Source organism: Carettochelys insculpta, chromosome 4 (genome assembly GCF_033958435.1).
Source record: "Carettochelys insculpta isolate YL-2023 chromosome 4, ASM3395843v1, whole genome shotgun sequence".
NCBI lineage: Eukaryota > Metazoa > Chordata > Testudines > Carettochelyidae > Carettochelys > Carettochelys insculpta.
Window position 1 is genome coordinate 18,903,611 of NC_134140.1, and position 18,070 is coordinate 18,921,680.

An 18,070-nucleotide genomic window follows, 5' to 3' on the forward strand; every position below is an offset into this window, starting at 1 on the left:
TACATTTTGCAAACAGGAAAAGACATTGCATTATTGTCCATCACAGATTCTGTCCTCAGCATACAAGTAAAACTGGTTTTTTTCTTAATGATCAACCCTGAAAGCTCAGCCTGAGTTCTTGTTTTTTGTGACACAATCACTAATAAGGATTTACATGCTCAACCAAACCTTTTGTTACGTTTTGGAAATGCTCATAGTCTTCAAATTATGTCTTGAATGACACCTGGCCTTTGTGGTTTCAACTGATATGACTGATAGGGATTTAACAAACATTTCTGTTGCACAGGACTAAATCAGACTACAGACTTTCAGAGCACAGAAAGACTTTGGCATTATAACACAGAACTTCTAGGTGTGTAGAAAAGTCAGAGAGAGAGAGAGTGGGAGAGAGAGAGAGAGAGAGAGAGAGACCTTAAGCATGAAGCCCTGCCCCTTCTTTGGAGGCTAGAATCCAAGTCAGGGATGGCAGGGAGATGCCTATCTCTGGTTAACGTTCCACAAACAGGAACCTGCCAACGTCCACCTCACACACCATAGATGTTTCCTGCAGAATGGGAATGAGTCTGGTGCCCACCTCCACATGAAATGACAGAGGTGGCGAGGAGTGTCTGCCTTATAACCATCAGCTCATCAATTGCCTAGGATGTGAGAGACTCAGGTTCAGTTCTTCTCTTTGCTAGTCACAGAGGCTGTATCTACACGATGAGATAATATCCATATTAAGTCAATTAGCCTGATTTTTCCAAGCACCTGTCCTCACTGTAAATTCCATTAGCTCGATTTATGTAGCACTAAAATCGACATATCGATATCGTAATATCATAGTAACTGAAGTTGTAGCATTCAGTTCAAATTTAAAATTCCGAATGAAGGGTAGTAAGGAAGCGCCATGTCTTTAAATTAAATTCATTAGCCTCCAGGTGTGCTCCTTACGTGCCCCACAATGCCCCAACAGTTCTCTGCTCTGGCTTCTTCCATCTCCACTGCTCTCAGGTGCAGAGGATTTAGGCAACAGGAAGAACATTTCAATTCAGCACCTGGAAGCCCGTGGCTGTAGGTCATGAGAGGCTGAAAAATCTTCTTTCTTTTTGTTTGCTAGAAGTGTGGCTGTAGGGTCTGTGGTTCTGTGTCTACCCCTGCTAGCTGCAGCTGCCCTTTTTCTGTCTGCACTGCCTAGCGCCAGCCGCTGCCGTCCTGTACCATTTGGTACCTAGGCCGTGGATGGGGGTCATGCTTGTCTGATAGGACGAGAATATTCTTTTCAGCCTTTCACATGTTGTCCCACCCTCCCCCCCCACTTACCCTCCCTTTCCCCCGCAAGAAGTGCCATGCAGTCTGGAACTTTTCCTCGCCTGTATCACGTGGCTTGACCCCAAACCAATAAAAGGACATGCTGTGCAAGAGGCCAAGCAGCTTGCACACCATGAGGGTCACAATTTTTTGGTGCTGGCTGTAGTCTGGGATCTTTTAGCTGCCCGGGGGAAGTCTCACTCAGAGGTCATGATTTTTGGGTGGTGGCTGTAGTATGGGGACTAAAAGAAGTCTCCCTTGGCAGTCACGATATTCAGGTGGGGGCTGTAGTCTGGGGTCTTTTAGCCACCCAGAGGAAGTCTCCCTCAGTGGTCATGATTTTTGGGTGCTGGCTGTAGCCTGGCGTCTTGTAGCTGCTCAAGCCATACATGTTTCAATGAAGGCAATGCAGCAGCTACACAATTACCACACTTCTTGAAGTAAGGCTTGCAGTGAGGAATATTCTTGTTCTGAGGGGTTTTTTTTGGCAGGTCCAAAACTGGCTACAGTCTGGGGTCTTTTAGCCGCCCTGAGCCATAACTGTATCAATGATTCATTTGAGTTTCAATGTAGCACTTGTGTCTATGCAAACATACACTTGTTTTAAGGGTCTTCTTTACCAGGAGGTCTAAATCCAGCTCTAAGCCTGCCAAGATCCAGTGCCTTTGCATCCCATTTTCAAAAACATGTCACTTGGGACAGGTTTACTGCCCCTCCCCCCGCCAATTATAAAAAGCACATTTCTTATAAAGGCAAGCCAGACCCCTGTCTGGAAAAAGGGACGTTTGTTTAACACGGCAGGAGAAAAAGGGGAATGAAATGTGGGAAGAAGTTGTCAGATACTCACGTCTACTTGTGGGGCATTTTCTCCCCATGCTGCACCCGTGAAAACAGCCAGAATGATATGGGGCTCATGGAACTGTGGGATAGGTTCCCACAATATACTGCTGTAGCACTTGATTTAAGCTACTTGTGTGTGGCAGCAATAAGTCTATTTTGTAGGGAGCATATGGGCAGGAGAGGATGCTCAAAATCAAATGGATAAAACCCAGTGCTAATAAATCAATTTTAATAAATTCTATTTTAGCTCATAGTGTAGACGCAGCCAGAGACAGAATCTGACCTGGAGTCTCCCACGTTTCAGGGGAGGCTCTAAGCACAGGGTTGCAGGATATTCTGATATGGGCTTCCCTCAGTCTCTCCTGCAGAAGCTGTTCCATTGTGGATAAATAATGAGTGACTCAGGCAGGAGATCCTGGTCTCCCACCTGTGTGCTATAACCAGTAGGCTACAGAATCACTGCCTCTTTAGCTCTCTCTGGCCGCGCCTACACGTGCACGCTACTTCGAAGTAGCAGCGCCAACTTCAAAATAGCGCCCGTCACGGCTACATGTGTTGGGCGCTATTTCGAAGTTGAAATCAACGTTAGGCGGCGAGACGTCAAAGTCGCTAACCCCATGAGGGGATGGGAATAGCGCCCTACTTCGAAGTTGAACTTCAAAGTAGGGCACGTGTAGACGATCCGCATCCCACAACATCGAAATAGTGGGGTCCGCCATGGCGGCCATCAGCTGAGGGGTTGAGAGACGCTCTCTCTCCAGCCCCTGCGGAGCTCTATGGTCACCATGTGCAGCAGCCCTTAGCCCAGGGCTTCTGGCTGCTGCAGCTGCAGCTGGGGATCCATGCTGCATGCACAGGGTCTGCAACCAGTCGTCGGCTCTGTGGATCTTGTGTTGTTTAGTGCAACTGTGTCTGGGAGGGGCCCTTTAAGGGAGCAGCTTGTTGTTGAGTCCGCCCTGTGACCCTGTCTGCAGCTGTGCCTGGCACCCTTATTTCGATGTGTGCTACTTTGGCGTGTAGACGTTCCCTCGCAGTGCCTATTTCGATGTGGTGCTGCCCAATGTCGAAGTTGAACGTCGACGTTGCCAGCCCTGGAGGACGTGTAGACGTCTATTTCGATGTAGCGTGCATGTGTAGATGTAGCCTCTGGCCCAGAGACTGTGGATAAAATAGTCATTGGGCCAAAAAGAGATGTCACCCATATGCCATGGAATGCTCATATGACTGGACTACAAGTTTTAAGGTGACCACCATCACTTCCTGCTCCATCCAGATTCTGAATGGGCCTCAATCCACCAAGCAGCCTCTGAGCACATCTACCCGCTTTCTTCAAATGCTCTGGGGTGTAGATGGCAGATAAACACATGGTCATGTACATCAAAGGCAGAAGTGCTCAATCTCAGATGCAGGAATGCAGGCAGAATAAAACTGTTATCCTGAAAGTTTAAGGACTGAGTGAGTGTGGGTACCTAAAGGATTCTGAAAAAGAGGGTGAGCAGTGAGATGGCAAAGTCTGCAAGTAACTATTTTGAAAAGTATCAGAGAGGTAGCCGTGTTAGTCTGTAGCTTCAAGAACAACAAGAAGTCTTGTGGCACCTTATAGACTAACATATTTTGGAGCACAAGCTTTCGTGGGCAAAGACCCACTTCCTCAGATGCATGAGTCTCATACATCCAATGAAGCAGGTCTTTGCCCACAAAAGCTTAAGCTCCAAAATATCTGTTAGTCTATAAGGTGCCACAAGACTTCTTGTTCTTCTCGTAACTATTTTGAGTAATTTTGTATTATCTCCAGTGCTGACTGCGAAGAGTTCCAAAGGCATCTCACTAAACTAACTGTATGTCTGGTGACAAAACAGGAGATGTAATTCATTATTGATAAATGCAAAGTAACGTACACTGGGGAAAAAAACAACTGTCTGAATAAAATTATCAGTTCTTAATCAGCCACTGCTGCTCAAGAAAGGGATCTTGGAGTCATAATGTTTAGTTCCTTGAAAACATCCATTCAGTCTGTCAAAAAAGCTAACAAAATTTTAGGAACCATTAGAAAAGGGATAGATAATATGACAGAAAATATCTTAATGCCAGTATATAAATCGTGAGATGTCCACACACTGAATACCATGCATATTTCTGGCTGCTCCACCTAAAAATATATAATAGAATTGGAAAATATACAAAGCAGGGGAATGGAACAGCTTTTTACATGATGATAGATTAATAAGCTTGGAACTCTTCATCTTAGAAAAGAGGTGATTTGGAGTATGATAAAATAATGAACAGTGTGGAGAAAGTGAACACAGAAACATTGTTTTATCCTTTCATATAACAGAAGAACTAGGGGTCACCTGATAAAATTATTTAAGCAGCAGGTTTAAAACAAACAGAAGGAGATACTTTTTCACACAATGCAAAGTCAACCCACAGATCTGTTGCCATGGAGATGACAGGAAGGCCAACAGTATAATTGGGTACAAAAAAAGAGTTAGATAAGTTCACGGAGGATAATGGCTGCTAGTCAAGATGGTCAGACATACAATCCCATGTTCTGGGTGTCCTTAAATCTCCAACTGCCAAAAGCACCCAACATTTGACACTGTAGCTATGGCCACACAGCAAAGTAATTTCAAGATTTCAGCTGTTATTTTGAAATAACTTTGAGCATCTACGCTATGCACATGCTATTTGAAAAAAAATTCAGAACAGCTGCTACATTATTTTTAATTTCGTTAACCTTGCGGCAGAAGGAATACAATAGACCCCCGATTTACAGAGGGGATGCATTCTCGCAAACCCTGTATAAGTCAAATTTCCTGAGCAACACGAGGATGTCAGGAAACTGACGAGGACAACAGCCTCACTCAGTTTGCTGGCTCCAGCGAGTGGAGGGGAGCCGGGGACCAGGCGGCAGAATAACACTGTTATCCTGAAAGTTTAAGGACTGAGCGAGTGCGGCTACCTAAAGGATTCTGAAAAAGAGGGTGAGCAGTGAGATGGCAAAGTTTGCACATAACTATTTTGAGTAATTTTGTATTATCTCCAGTGCCGACTGAGAAGAGTTGGGACCCAGGAAACTGACCAGCACTGGCAGACAGCTGTGGTGGCACGGCTTCTCCCAGCTGGGGGAAGCCAGAGAGAAGTCATGCTGCTGCAGCTGCCCACCCAGCTTCCACCAGCTGGCAGAAGCTGGGAGAGAGACAGCTGCAGAGCAGCTTTGAATTGCGCTTAACTCACGTTAACGCAAGTTAAACACAACTCGAACTCGGGCAATTTGGGGGTATACTGTAAGGCCTATTTCAAAGTAGCTATTGCAAAACAGGAGCTGTTAAGGCACAGACTCATGCTTTTTCACAATAAGCCATAAAGGTATCCAATGGCCCTATTTTGAAATAGGCACTATGTGTCTAGGGCTACGTCTACACGTGAAGCCTACATCAAAGTAGCTTATTTCGATGTAGCGACATCGAAATAGGCTATTTTGATGAATAATGTCTACACGTCCTCCAGGGCTGGCAACGTCAACGTTCAACATCGATGTTGCGCAGCACCACATTGAAATAGGCGCTGCGAGGGAACCTCTACACGCCAAAGTAGCACACATCGAAGTAAGGGTGCCAGGCACAGCTGCAGACAGGGTCACAGGGCAGACTCAACAGCAAGCCGCTCCCTTAAAGGGCCCCTCCCAGACACACTTGCACTAAACAACACAAGATCCACGGAACCAACAACTGGTTGCAGACCCTGTGCATGCAGCATGGATCCCCAGCTGCAGCTGCAGCAGCCAGAAGCCCTGGGCTAAGGGCTGCTGCACACGGTGACCATAGAGCCCCGCAGGGGCTGGAGAGAGAGCGTCTCTCAACCCCTCAGCTGATGGCCGCCATGGCGGACCCCATGATTTCGATGTTGTGGGATGCGGATCGTCTACACGTGCCCTACTTTGAAGTTCAACTTCGACGTAGGGCGCTATTCCCATCCCCTCATGGGGTTAGCGACTTCGACGTCTCGCCGCCTAACGTCGATGTTAACATCGAAATAGCGCCCAACACGTGTAGCCATGACGGGCGCTATTTCGAAGTTAGTGCTGCTACTTCGAAGTAGCATGCACGTGTAGACATGGCTTAGATGTGCTATTTCTAAATGCATTCTTGTAGATAGCTGTGTTATTTCAAAATAATCTATTTCAGAATAGCTATTCCAGTATGGATTATTTGGAAATAATGAAGCTGTGTAGATACAGCCTGTGAGAAGACAGGTCACTGAGCTAGATGGACCATTGGTCTGACCCAGTATGGCCTTTGTTCTTAATTTTCATTATTCATGTTTGCAGGCTGGATTAGGGCTAACTGAAAAATTAGCTTTATGACGGGCGTAAGTTTAGGACCTGTAATTACAATTACATATCACTAACTGAATGCAGTTTGTAGCTATAGCTTCAAGTTACAATATAAAAATAAGTGAAGTGCAGAGAGAAAATACCATGGTGGCAAGTAATATTAACATGCATGCAAAAGGACACATTGCAGAACTCAAAATGAGAAACTGAAATGAGATTATATATTACATAAAAAAATCAATCCTTCCCGGCACCTGCATGCAGTATTAATGCCTCTCCCACATGGTGCTGCTGAAATATGCTCAGGGCTAGAGTAAAGAGAGAAACAGGAAACTACCCTCAGAGAGAATAAAAACTGAATGGGCGGGGGTGGGAAGGGAATGGCTACTCAGTGCAAATGGGTAGATTGGTTGGTAGTGACAGAGCAGGGAAGGGTACTAAGAGATTGACTAGAACATCAAGGACAGGGAGAATGAAAGAAACAAAGAAGGTGAAAGCATGGTGATAGGAAGTTTAATAAAGAAATTGTGATTAAGTGACTTCATCTTACTGTGGGATAGGACAGGAAGAAAATGTCAGGAGATACAAATATCACCCTTCCTTTTGGATGAAATGCAGTAAGCATCTAACTATCAATCACCATTCACACAGTCCAAAGCGTGCATCAAACCTGTGTGTACAATTTCATGAACCATAGTTGTCATCTCTTCTACTCCGCCGTAGTTAGTTTGCATACATTGTCTTCAGCCGAAGGAAGGGCCTTAGGATGCATGGCCTCCATAGAAAAGAGACCAGCCCTCCAAAACTGTTTTGGCACACACATTTTGCATGTAGTACTTTAAAGACTAACAACATGGTAAGTCCTACATTTCTGCAGTTTTCTTTTGTTGGAGTACAGACTAACACAGCTACCTCTTTGTTAATATTTTGCATGTATTACTGTTACTAGAGGTATAGAGACACTGTTTAAAATTCTGGGCCTAAAGGTTTTATGAACTACTTCTTCAAAGCACTGCAGACAGTTCCAGTCGTGGTTTCTACTCTGAGCACAATCCTTCGGATCCAACCTGCTGCCTCTCCAAGGAAGCTGAGTTAATGGGAAATTTGTTTGCATGAGGTTATATAGAGTGGGAGCTTCAAGACTAAATCCCTCCTCATTGACACACAAGTTTACTTTAAATGTTTTTAAACAGGAAAATAATTTGGTATTTCATACTCATTGCCTAGCCCCAAATCCATTCAGCTTAATCATAACTCAATTTGTATTTTACTACACCTTGCAAAATTTGCTAGCAAACTAAGGAAATCAACTTTTTTTAATTACATAATTCATATTAAACTTATACTTCTATAAAGTACAGGATTAATCAGCTCTAAGTTTAGATAGTTCATTCAGGACACAATTTTAACACCATATCCCTGTCTGACATCTCCCATACTTTTTCTCAATAACTGTATTTTTTTTCATTACTTACCTATGTTTTTCTAGTTCATTGTGCGATGACCTATTAAAAATAGAAAAAATATTTTAGAACACTGCATTTTAAAATACCTAAAAAATTACATACATGGCTTTCAAAGAAACTTTAAAAACCTAATTAATTAAAATACCTTATAAATAAAAGTGAAGCCTAAACTTCACAAGGATTTTAATGCAATTTACGTTTTAAACTGATTGCTGTTAACATAGCTTTAGAAAGTTTTCAAGGTGCCAACATCTTTTTGTTGTTTCCCAAAATATCGAGCTCCTACATCTCCATGGGTAAATCTTCTTGCATAGAGAGACTATAATTTGTGCAAAAATGTTTATTAAAGGCTCATCATATATTAAGCACAATTCTGCCTCCTAATTTGACACAAGGGGTAAAAGAAACAAAACACACAATATTTTCAGCCACTGAGAAAAGGAAAAACAAAAAACAGCTGCAAGATCTAATTGGTTAAAAAAAAAAAAGAACTGTAAGAATGAAGGAGCGGGGTAAATCACGAAAGAAGAAACTCAGATTCTAGGAGAATATGAGAAACAAAAAATACATCATTTTGTAAAAAAAAGATCATTTAACAGCAGCAGCACAGGTTGAACCTCTCTCGCTCAGCACCCTCGGGACCTGACCAGTGCTGAACAAGAGAATTTGCCAGACCACTTGTGGTCATATTATCCAGCAGCATTACCAACCCTTTAGCTGCTTACTGGGCTCTTAGAAGACATTTAGGGATAAATTACAGCTAAATTACAGCACAGAACACTGAGAGCCAGAACTCGTGGCTGTCAACAAACTTTATGGGACCACGGAAAACTTGGCAACCAATCATGGTAAGTGGCTATCTGGCTAATTAAAATCATGCTGTATTAAAGAATTTGTCAGACAAGAGAGTTCTGGATTAAAGAGACTCAACCTGTAATTGTATCAGTCAATGCAGGAAAGACTGCATCTTTTTCTTTTGCTCAGCTTAGAACTTTAAAAATAAAAATCTAAAAACTTCCAAGAAATTAGGACTATTTCCCCATTGTAGAAAAACTGAAAACTCTGTTTAAAAAAAAAAAAAAAGATTCATACAGATTTATACAACTGGAATAAAAAAAACACTTCTAAGATGAAATTACTGTCACTGTACAAAAGCAGTCATTTCCTGGACCCGTGGGTCTCGTTCTTTAAGGATGGAAACTGATTTTATTAGATCGTCAATATGTGACGATCATGGCTATAAAGACAGCAACAGTTTTAATGGAGTAACACATTGCAGCATCAAGATATATGCAAGTAAATTTTGTTGAATCAGTTTTCCAACAGCGCTAGAAACGCAGCCTGCTTCTCTGTACTGTGTGCTGACGGAGGCTTTCTTCATGCATTAGGTGCAAAGAGCAGAATCTATTCTAAGACATATGTCGTGACCAGGTGCAGTAGAGGGCCACAGACCTTTCTTACAGAAGCATGTAGCTGGCTCTTAAGCAAATCGCCCACATAGCTGTTGCAGCATATTTGAAATTTCTTGTTGATGCAAACATTGCAATCACCGTACCCAGCAGGCTGCACAGCGAAAACAAAGCAAGGGTCGGATAATCACTGATAATCAGACCCAAAAATGGTTCTTTTCGGGTCCAAGTCTAGCCACTACAGCTCTGATCCTGAAGACATTTATGCACTGACTTAAATGGGCCTACTCAAGAGGTAGGTGGGGGGCAGGGGGACAGGAGCTGGCTGACTACGGGTTCCACATTTATTTTTACAAATAAAGCACTGGGCCTACTCATGTAAGAATGGGAACCTGCGTAAACTTTTGAAGGATCAAGGTGTATAAGACCTGTCCACCGATTTTAGTGAGAGCTGAACATTCATGTAGTAGTTGGTATCTTTTTTGAAAAATGTTTTTCTTTGTATTTTAAATCTTAAAATAAATGCACTATACCACAAGTAAAGCAACACTATGGGACAACATATAGGCCGTGTCTGCACTACCCAAAACTTTGAAATGGCCATGCAAATGTCCATTTTGAAGTTTACTAATGAAGCACTGAAATACATATTCAGCGCCTCATTAGCATGCGGGCGGCCACGGCACTTCGAAATTGATGCAGCTCGCCGCCGTGCAGCTCGTCCAAACGGGCTTCTTTTTGAAAGGACCCCACCTACTTCGAAGTCCCCTTATTCCTATGAGCAAATGGGAATAAGGGGACTTCGAAGTTGCCGGGCTCCTTTCAAAAAGGAGTCCCGTCGGGACGAGCCACGCGGCTGCCAACCGCGTCAATTTCGAAGTGCCACGGCCGCCCACATGCTAATGAGGCACTGAATATGTATTTCAGCGCTTCATTAGTAAACTTCAAAATGGCCATTTCCATGGCCATTTCGAAGTTTTTGGCTAGTGTAGACATGGCCATACAGTAAAGTCTTTCAACTCTTTCAAAATATGATCTACCTTTTTATCTGTTTATCACATGAGATTATGTAAGTGTGTTACACACGCACACATGCACATGTACACGCACGCGTGCGCACAACACCCCCCCGCCCCCCCAAAGAACACTAAAACCAAAACCAAACCACAGAATTTAGCTCCCAGGAATAAAATCAAACCTGCAACAAACCAATCAATGTGACATCCCCATGGTAAAACCTCACTGATTGACTGTCTCTTTGTCATTTCTGAACTTGTTCATGTGAGTCTTGGTGCATATTCCACACACCTTTCGGTTGAAATGTTCTAGAGAACATCAATTTCACAAAAAATGTGTCAATTTGTCTGCAGGAACTGTGCAAAGGGTACTGGAGCACATTGGAAAGTGAGCCCTCTCTACTCTTACCTCATAGCAGTGGTTCCTATCCCACAGAGCTGGGCCCAACTCTGCTCCAGGTGTTGCGACCCAGCACATAAGGTCACAGTACTGCTCAGTCCCAGGAAGAAGGGGCAGCTGGGCCAAACCTGAGTGGCACTGCAACCCCCTGCACCAGGTTGCTATGCTCAGAGCAGGGAGATGGGCTCAGACTGTGGGACAGAAGCTGCCATTGCAGGACGAGTGTGGAGCAGGCTCACTCTCTCGCTCTCTCCTTCCCCCAGGGCCTCTCCTCTACACCACAGAACCACAGGACTGGAGGAGACCGCAGGAGGTGATCAAGTCCAACCCCCTGCTCAAAACAGGACCAATCCCACTAAACCATCCAAGTCAGGTTTTTGTCAAGCTGGGACTTAAAAATCTCTAGGGATGCAGATTCTCTAGGTAACCAGTTCCACTGCTTCACTACCCTACTGGTGAAACAGTTTTTCCTAATACTTCTCCTACTGCAACCTGAGACCACTGCTCCTCGTTCTGTCATCTGTCACCACCGAAAATAGCCTCTCTTCATCCTTCTTGTAATCTCCCTTCAGGAAGTTGAAGGCTGCTATCAAATCCCCCCACCAACCTTTCTTCTCTTCTGTAGACTAAATAAGTGTAAATCCCTCAGCCTCTCCTCATAAGTCATGTGCTCTAGACCCATAATCATTTTTGTTGCCTTCCATTGGACTCTCCCCACTGTGCCCACATCCTTTTTGTCATGAGGTGCCCAGAACTGGACACAATATTCCAAATGTGGCCTCACCAGTGTCAAATAAAGGGGAATAATCAACTTCTCTAGATCCGTTGGCAATGCTCCTACTAATGCAGCGCAATATGTCATTAGCCTTCTTCGCTACCAGGGCACATTGTTGACTCATGTCCAGTTTCTCATCCACTGTAATGCCCACATCCTTCTTCTGCAGAACTGCTGCTTAGCCAGGTGGTCCCCAACCTGTAGCAGTGTTTGGGATTCTTATGTCCTAAGCACAGGACTCTGCACACTTGTCCTTGTTCACCTCATCAAATTTCTGTTGGCCCAATCTTCCAATTTGTCTAAGTTATTCTGCAGCTTATCCCTACCAACCAGTGTCTCTACCTCTCTACCAGACCAGGATTAGGACTGCAATAGCAGAGCTGAGTGTATAAGCACAGGATATCTGTGCCCCTCTGCAGGGTGAGGAGAAGGAGATGGCAGTGGCAGAGGAGGACACTGGCCCATGATTTTTGGCCTCCCCCATGAATTCTGACCCTGGATGGGTTACATAAAAAGAAAGACATACACCATTGGTGGGTTGTACCACTAAGTTTGGGTACCAGTATTCTAATCTAACCTCTAGCCAGGTAAGCAAGATCTGACTTAAAACAACCTTCAAACTTGGGTAAAAGTCCTTCTGTGTGGATGTGGGTGGGGGGGGAGGCAGAGGGGAGGCTGAAAGCCAGTAAGCGTCTGTGTTAACGATACAATACAGACACACATACAGGGAAATAATCTTTCAGCAGGAAGAGATTTCTAAAGCGCTCATGAGTGTGACCACTTAAAGATAACAAAATTGCTCATATCAAGTGTTTTACATAGCAGATGAAAAAAGTGTTGGGTTAAATCATCTCTGCTGCATAGGAACTTCATGTAAGCTACTGGAGTTGTACTTCTGGTCAATCCGACCTGTTACACACAGCCAATCAGTTCCAACATAGCTCCAAATATCATCCTCCTGTAAAACATACACTTCAGAGCATACCCTACATTTGGGTTCCTGGAGCAGACAAAAGTTTGCATTTGCTGAGGTGCAAATGCAGTCACAAAGCTGCTGAACTAAATGACAGTGTGACCCCAAACTACACTGTACATATGAAGGTAGCTAAGTGAGCTGTGTAGTAAAATACCTACACCCCAAAATTAGGCCAGCCGTAATGGAGCTACCAATACCTACCTGCCTTTGTAAAGCATGCTGAGATCTATCCATAAGCAAATGTTGTGCATATGTAAAGAATTACTGATAGCCACATTTCTCAGAGGCACAAAGGGGTTGTGTGACTTAGCTATGAGATCCCATTGATCAAGGGTGCTAGAATAGAGAGGTATGAGGAGTACAGCAGCACCACCTGGCTTGAAGTAATAACAACCAAATATGGTTGCCACTTTCAGCACCCCAGGGTCTGACATATAACCTGCCAGTTTCCCAGCTGCAAAACAGGAGCTATTAATAGTTCCACAATGCCTACCTCCCACGCAATGAGGGTTCATCGGGAAAGACAGTACAGTTCTTTGAGAGGATAAAGCGCTATATAACTAATTACTGCTTATCACCCCTTCCATTTCTGTGAAGCACAGAGCACTGCTGCAGGGAGACCCAATACTTCTGCCTCCCTTCATCCTGTATTCTCTGCTTTCCACAGAACCCAGAGGGCAGACAGGAAGAAATATAAGGGCAGATGTACACACATGCTTCCAGTAATATAACTAACGTGATTTTAATCCTCATCTTTTGCTGTCCTCGCACAAAACGGTGCACAGACCAGCCACAGGCAGAGGAGGAACAGAAGGGACTGGAGAGAAGAATGTTTGCCACAAATATTTGCTATGGAGAAGGAAAAGAGTCCAGATCCCCTGAAACTCTGGCTACTTAGCACCACTAGATGCAAAGCAGTTGTTGCAAATAGTAACGGCTACTCTCTAGATGAGACAGCATTAGCATTCATTATCGAGTACCAAAGAAAAAGCATTCATGTAGCACTCTAAAGACTAACAAAATAATTTATTAGGTGACAAATGGTGATCAACCTGGTGTGAAATGCTAAGCTCTGATTCTTTAAAAATGCAAATTGTCAAATAAAATTAAGGGGCATGTTTTCTTCTATAGTTTGAGTTAGGGATGGCAACACCGAAAGGGTCTCTAGCCAAGTAATTCCAAATTATAGCATTTTATGATCTCATTCTAATATTTTACAAGCCAGCAGAGTTTCTTAAGAGTGAAGACAAAAACTCTTTCCCCTGCACATCTTTTTTCCTATCAAGTAAGAACTCTTAGGAAGTCACCTTCTGGATACCATGAAGGTGCAATGTTAAGACTATGTGCTAAAATGCTCAGCTGGTATCAACACATGCCAAAATTAAGATTACAAGGATAGACCCCTATCAATCAGATGACCCTGGCTCTGCAGTTGGTGAGCTGAGACCTCTGCACAATTGCCTGCAGTCTGACTGCTCTCCTGATAATTAATCATCCTCATCCTCCTCTCTCCTTTCTTCCTGTTGTGTCACATCAAAATCCAGCCTGCGAGTTCCAGGCACTACTGCAGTGCACACACGCACTGGCCCCCTTATTTTAAGTCCCACGTTATTAGCACAGTCTCATAGCCAGTGTGCTTAAAATGATGGTGGGTGATGCCTAGCAATGCTGGTCTATTGTCAGCCCTGAAAATATATTGAGAAATATCAGACAAGGCCAAAACACAAGAGCAAATAGAGTGGTAGGCTCCACAATATGCTACATAGACATATGCACACTGGAGAAAGAGTCCACTAATAAACATGACACATGTTATTTAGGAACCTGTATGTTATCATCTAATAAGAGTCCACAAATGTAACAGACATGCCTGGGGCAGAGATAAGGGGGTATTCTCAACCTTAAGGTCTCAGTTAGCTATACTAGTGCTTGCTTCTAGCACACTAAACTTCAACTAGGTTGTATGTTTCAGGCCCAGGGCCCATCTTTGGAAGTACATGGTACTGAGTGTGGAGAGCATAACCGTGGTTTTGTGCTCATTTATTCTGACTCCCCTTCTCCCAGTTTTTAAAACTGAACTCACAACTCCTTGTCAAAGCAGAATTTTCCCAGTAATATGGATGAGGGCTGGGATTCCAGATGCATTGGTGCACTCCCTTATGGAGAGTCCTGAATATCTGTGTGTAAGAGCAAGACCTGACATTGTTTGTGATTTGGTGATTAAAACACACACACACACACAGGCTGAGTCTACACTACAGCCCTCTCTGACAGTGATGGGGGGGGCAGGAAAGCACAAGCTTTCAGCTCTGGTTGAACTGAATCCAAACTTTTTCAAAATGTTCAGTGAATCACAAAAAAGTCAGAAAAATTCTGTTTTAGGCTGAACTAAACCTAATAAAAGCAAAGGAAATGGAGGGCTAGATTCACAGCATGAGAAGCAGAAAGTGATGCGCTTCTTATAAGCTTTAGCCCAGTGATTAGGGCACCACCCTGGAACATGGGAAACCCAGGTTCATATTCCTCTCTCTGCCCGATTCAGAGCAGGGATTTGAACCAGGTCTCTCCTGCCACCCGCAGATCTTGAGAAGGTGTTGACCACAAAGGGACTAGGATGGGTCTCTCAGCCTCTCCTGCTGAAACTGTGCCACTCAATATGAAATACTTTAATAGGCTTTGGGCTGGGGACAGAATGGCTCAACAGCCCCAGTGGTTAGGATTCAAGTCCCTGCTCCAGAGAGGGGATTCAGACCTGGGCCACATCCCCACAGACTGCCTTAAGCACTGGAGTAATGCTGGTAAGAGAGGCACCATCACCATTTTTGGTGCATAAACTTAGCCTGAAAAAATCAAAATGAGACTTCAGAAAAGTCCAAATGATTCCTTTTGACATTTCTATATTTTTACCGTGTTTCCCACTGCAACCAAACCATTCACCAAAGATAACACAAATGCACAAAATATTTCATTTTGGCTGAACAATTTCACACACCTCTACTCTGCAATTAGCAGCTTGCCAAACAGGGCCAAAGACTGCTTCGCACTGATAGTCATGTAATGTTAATGAAAGAATGCAGATATTAAACAATATTTTTGTTTGAAACAACATTCAGTTTTGACCCAACAGCTCCATTTTCACCATTATCCCTCCACCAGATCATAGTACATTGCACACAACTCTATCCACTGGTATGAAAATGTAATCAAATATAAATATTGAATTAGTTTCATCAGATGCAGTGGGGATATTTATAATCTAAGTTTTGCTTTCATTTTCCCTCCTTCTTATCAGCTCCTAAATTAACAGGCCAAGCAGGCTCCTTCACAGACTTCAACATTCCTGCTCTGCCAGTAAATTGAACTGTGACCCAACAGATTTTATTCTACATATTTACTTCCTTATGATCTTTTCATGGGCACAGAACACATATTGTGACCTGATTGTCTGCTGCACTGTGGTCTAGTACAGTGTTTCTCAAACTTTTTTTTATAAAGTACCCCTTTTTAAAAACAATTCTAAGTACCTCGCACTGCCTACAATTTCCAGACACACAATTTTTTTTCTCCCATTGCAATACATTTGTTTAATCTTAACTGGTTGGTTGGAAGAAATTGCCTATTGGCAATAAACCTGCCATCATACTTCTGACTGGGCAAAAAGGATAATAAAAAAAATTAGATGAACATAAGATAAGTCCAGTTTTTTACTCCTAACAAAGACTGAGAAACGCTGAGTCTGTGTAACCCCAGGGCCACATGTACCCCTGGGTGAGAACAACTAGTACACTCAGGCAAAGATACAGTGATAGTGTTTTACACCCATTGTGGAGAGCAATAAAACACTGCACAAAGCACAAGGCAGTGGAGACTCAGGCCTGTCTAGTTGTTGCGTGTACTGGTAGTGTGATGTGATCACTGTCCACAAGGGGGTCAATTCAGGCTACTGGTTTTTCCCCTTACACAAACACAAAAATTCATAAGCTTATCTCTGTTAAGTCAGCATCACAAACAGGAAACAAAACAAGAAAGCTCCAATTATCTGCAAGCTATAGTGAATTCCTATTAACAAATGATTTTCTGCAACCAAGTAATCTTCTGAACTTGCGACTTTTTGCTTCTGTGAAGTATTCCCTCTTAACAAAGTACATCCATTTCCTTACACGCACTATGCTGGATGGAAAGACATTTGCAGATTTAGCACTGCAACCTCCACAGCACAATGCTGCTAACTGAACTGTCTTCTAGCCTTATTTTATTCCACCTACATATCAGCAAAAATTTTATGGGCTCCATTATATTGCTTTTTGGAATTATAGATATTAATTTATCCAAAGAAGGCCTTTACTGCACAATGGCCAAATACTGTCTAGCTATCACCATTACAGGAGCTGACCTGTGTTTAATTGCTCTCTCCGAGAAAATCAATCACAAACTTGCACCCTCCTCAAATCATCATTCAGACTGGAAAACAAAAATCCACTTTCGTCGACTAGGGGATTTTGGTCAGAAGCATCTGAGGAGAATGCCTCTGATTTTCAGGAGAGAACCCTATCTAAACAAAGATGTTTTATTAAAAAAAAACCTTTTGAATCTATTTTGTGTAAAGTGGGAACCCAGAACTATAGCCTGACTCAAGGGCAAGAAATTGCACAAAATATATAGATCAATTCATCATATATTAAATTTATGTTATAAGGCAAAAATGAAAACAAGCAGCAGTTTCCGCTGCCTCCACAGTAACACGAACATGTTTTCTCTAGCAACATGAAATTAAAAATTGTCAAGTGACAGTTTAAAAACAAAAAAATGTAAAAATTATGAACTCTTTCAGTGGACTAACTATAGCTGCGGTGTGATGAAATGCAGCGCCTTCGTGCCACACGCGTGGAGCGCCATCTGCCCATTCCATGCACACACCACACCACGTGCTGGTGTGGACAAGCATGTGGCGGCAGTGGCAGCTCCTCCTCTAGCTCCTGCCCAGAAGCGCAGGTGGCTCCAGCCACAGTGGCGTCGGCTCTGGTGAGTTGCTGACAGTTTGCATCAGGGTGGAGGGGCAGCTGGAGGGGGGCCTGTAGTGATTCTTAAATTTCTATTGGACACCACTAAATTATAGCATTCTGGCAATGGTCACAGCTGTGGATGAAGAAACAATTTTTCCTATAGGCACCTGTGTCTACTTGCCTGTAGCTTTTTTGGAGTATAAAGAGAGATCTGAATTAAAATGTTTCATACTTGTCCTCAGCCCAAAGGCTAATTTAATTTTTTAAGTCTGAAATAATTCTGTGTCCTCTGTTTGAGTTATCCATATGTGAAAGAGATGCTTGCCAGGCTTTAAAAACAACTGGTTTTGGTGCTTCTCTCTGTGCTCAGATGACATATGCAATGGTTAATTTTCAAACCTGAGACTGCTATTTAGAAATAACCAAGTTACTGAAAAATAACATTCTACAATTTTGCAGTATACTTTCCCCCACCCGTTAGCAAAACAAAAACCCAGAGCATGAAGGGGCACCCCTCCAGACCTATTTACACAATCATACCTCCATTTGTCCACATTCT

At 43.2% G+C, this 18,070-nt stretch overlaps 1 protein-coding gene across 4 annotated transcripts in view; it reads right to left on the reverse strand.

Annotated features, from left to right (window-relative positions):
• MXD4 (MAX dimerization protein 4) overlaps window positions 1–18,070 on the reverse strand; it is a 53,079-nt gene that overhangs the window by 31,541 nt on the left and 3,468 nt on the right. For 3 of the 4 annotated variants that reach the window (XM_074992345.1, XM_074992344.1, XM_074992347.1), the window contains exon 3: window positions 7,942–7,971. The exons of the other annotated variant lie outside the window; for it this stretch is intronic. In XM_074992345.1, coding sequence (XP_074848446.1) covers window positions 7,942–7,971 — 30 coding nt within the window. The remainder of the gene's footprint in view (window positions 1–7,941; window positions 7,972–18,070) is intronic. 4 annotated transcript variants of the gene reach the window in all.